Source organism: Typha latifolia, chromosome 2 (assembly GCF_019914945.1).
Source record: "Typha latifolia isolate L0001 chromosome 2, TyphaL0001v2, whole genome shotgun sequence".
Lineage (NCBI taxonomy): Eukaryota > Viridiplantae > Streptophyta > Magnoliopsida > Poales > Typhaceae > Typha > Typha latifolia.
The window spans coordinates 10,996,507-10,998,540 of NC_133087.1; the positions used below are offsets into that span (position 1 = coordinate 10,996,507).

Here is a 2,034-nt window from a genome sequence, read left to right on the forward strand (position 1 = left end):
TTATATAATTAGCGAGGATAATTAAGTGATTAGCCTCATCGATCGTTTTAAATCCTCTGCAAACGCAATAATTGTACAAACTACGTGTAAAATTTACATTCTGATAACGTGCATTGCAAATCTAATATATATACACCGTAGCCGTCATCAGCAATAAATAATGAAGATATATAAAAGCACACAGATTGATTCTCTTTTCTTTTTAAATTCTTCTAACCCTCTCGCTGAGAGACAAACAGTCTCACGCAAAGGCTTCGTTGCCTTCCATAAAATCTACGTGCAAATCCAAAAGTCAAAAGCTTCCATAAAAAAGAAGGAGGAGGAGGAGGCTGGAAACATAGCACCAGAAAACCAGGTAGTAGAAACCCCAGGCGTATTAGATGAGAGAGAGAAAGAGAGACAGCAATTAAGAAATCCAACAGTACTTCACCAGACATTCTAATTAAGCAACGCATGAGATCCGGGTGGGGAGGGGGAGTGGACCCATTCGATCTATTTGTCCCCCACTCCTTCAGCATCCTTGATGATTCCTCCAAGCCCACAATCCCATTCACCACCACACCCTTATCACAAAGCGACACGAACCAAAGAAAAAAGAAACAAAGGCCATCGAAAAAAGTGGCTCTCCTATCATTACAAGCATTCAAAACCAATCCCACAAAACCTACTAATTATCTTATTAACACACTGTACGTAAACAGATAAACCATATATAGCCGAATATATAATATATGATAAAACTAATATTGTAATATATATATATATATATATATAGTTTTTTATTTTTACGGAGAACAAGCAACTGGTAATCCCCCTCTCATGTTCTTGCTCCCGCAGCTACACATGAGGTAGCTGACAAGGCTCATACCACTGCTGGAAGGCATGTCCAGTACGGGGCTAACTCCAATCTCGTAGCCATTGCTGTAGATTCTTCTCCTATTATTCCCATTATTAACAACGTTGCCGTAGTTGGGACGTGGCCTAATGGAAGGAGCAAGGGACGACCCGGTGGATTTGCTCCTAAGAAGCGGGAAAGGACACATCGAGCCAGTCTTGTAGCTACTCCTGCACGACCCCAAGCTACTGCTTCGCCCCAGTCGGTCCCAGAACGACTTCGGGGCAGGCTTCTTCCCCGCTTTGCCGAGTTCGGCCACGTCGGCGGAGGACATAAGCTCGCGGAGGCTCCCGTGCCTGGCGGTAAGGGTGACTGGGGCGGGGGAGAGAAGGGACGGCTTCGGGGTTGGAATGGGGGGGAGGGGGAGGAGCTTACCGTCGGAGAAGATGTCGTCGGCAGGGGAGGGGGAGAAGTCGGCGGCGAGGATGAGCTCGAAGCCGAATTCGAAGTCGGAGTCGTCGGAGACGTGGGCGCGGTGGTTGGGGGCGTGGGTCGTGATGAGATCGGATTGGTGGAGGTCGTGGGAGAAGGAGATCCTCGGGCTCGTTGTCGTCGTCTCCGAGCTTGGCTCCATTACCGAGAGAGAGAGAGAGAGAGAGAGAGAGAGAGAGAGGAGTTAATGACGAGGAGGGAATGGGGAAAACGGATTCACGGGAATTACGGGGAGTGTGGGAATTTGATGGGTCTGGTCGGAGTTGGACCGGTTCAATTTCTAAAGGCGATTTATAATCGTGCAAAGGGAATGGGTAGCTTTGTTTTACAAATCACACCCTAAATTATATGGTTATTCCCATTTACACACTTTTTTCCCAATTTTTAGTTTGATCATTATCTTTTTTAATTGATTTACAAAAAAAACACACTTTATTTTGACGTCCAACTTTGCTCTTACTTAGTGATTTAAACTAATTATGACTACTATTTTGTGAGATGAGAAAAGAAAAGTTTATATTCATTTAATAAGGTCTAAAATGAATATTACTTTTGTCTCGAAAAAACATTAGTAATAAAAATTGCTCTCACATATGTTTTCTTAATATCTAAATAACTACGAATTACACAAAATTACTAAGAATTATGTTTTGCAAATTGTATTCAATAGTTACACAATCTATTTAATAACTGTGAACAATAAGAAT

At 43.0% G+C, this 2,034-nt stretch overlaps 1 protein-coding gene across 1 annotated transcript; it reads right to left on the reverse strand.

Annotated features, from left to right (window-relative positions):
• Window positions 1-338: 338 nt before the first annotated feature.
• LOC140782276 (uncharacterized) lies at window positions 339-1,586 on the reverse strand. The gene has a single exon (XM_073128760.1). The coding sequence runs from the start codon at window positions 1,467-1,469 to the stop codon at window positions 786-788; it is 684 nt and encodes a 227-aa protein (XP_072984861.1). The 5' UTR covers window positions 1,470-1,586; the 3' UTR covers window positions 339-785.
• Between the last annotated feature and the right edge of the window lie 448 nt (window positions 1,587-2,034).

What these genes read in the sequence shown, in the direction of transcription:
- LOC140782276 (XM_073128760.1), bottom strand. Translation starts at nt 1,469, where the DNA reads ATGGAGCCAAGCTCGGAGACGACGACAACGAGCCCGAGGATCTCCTTC.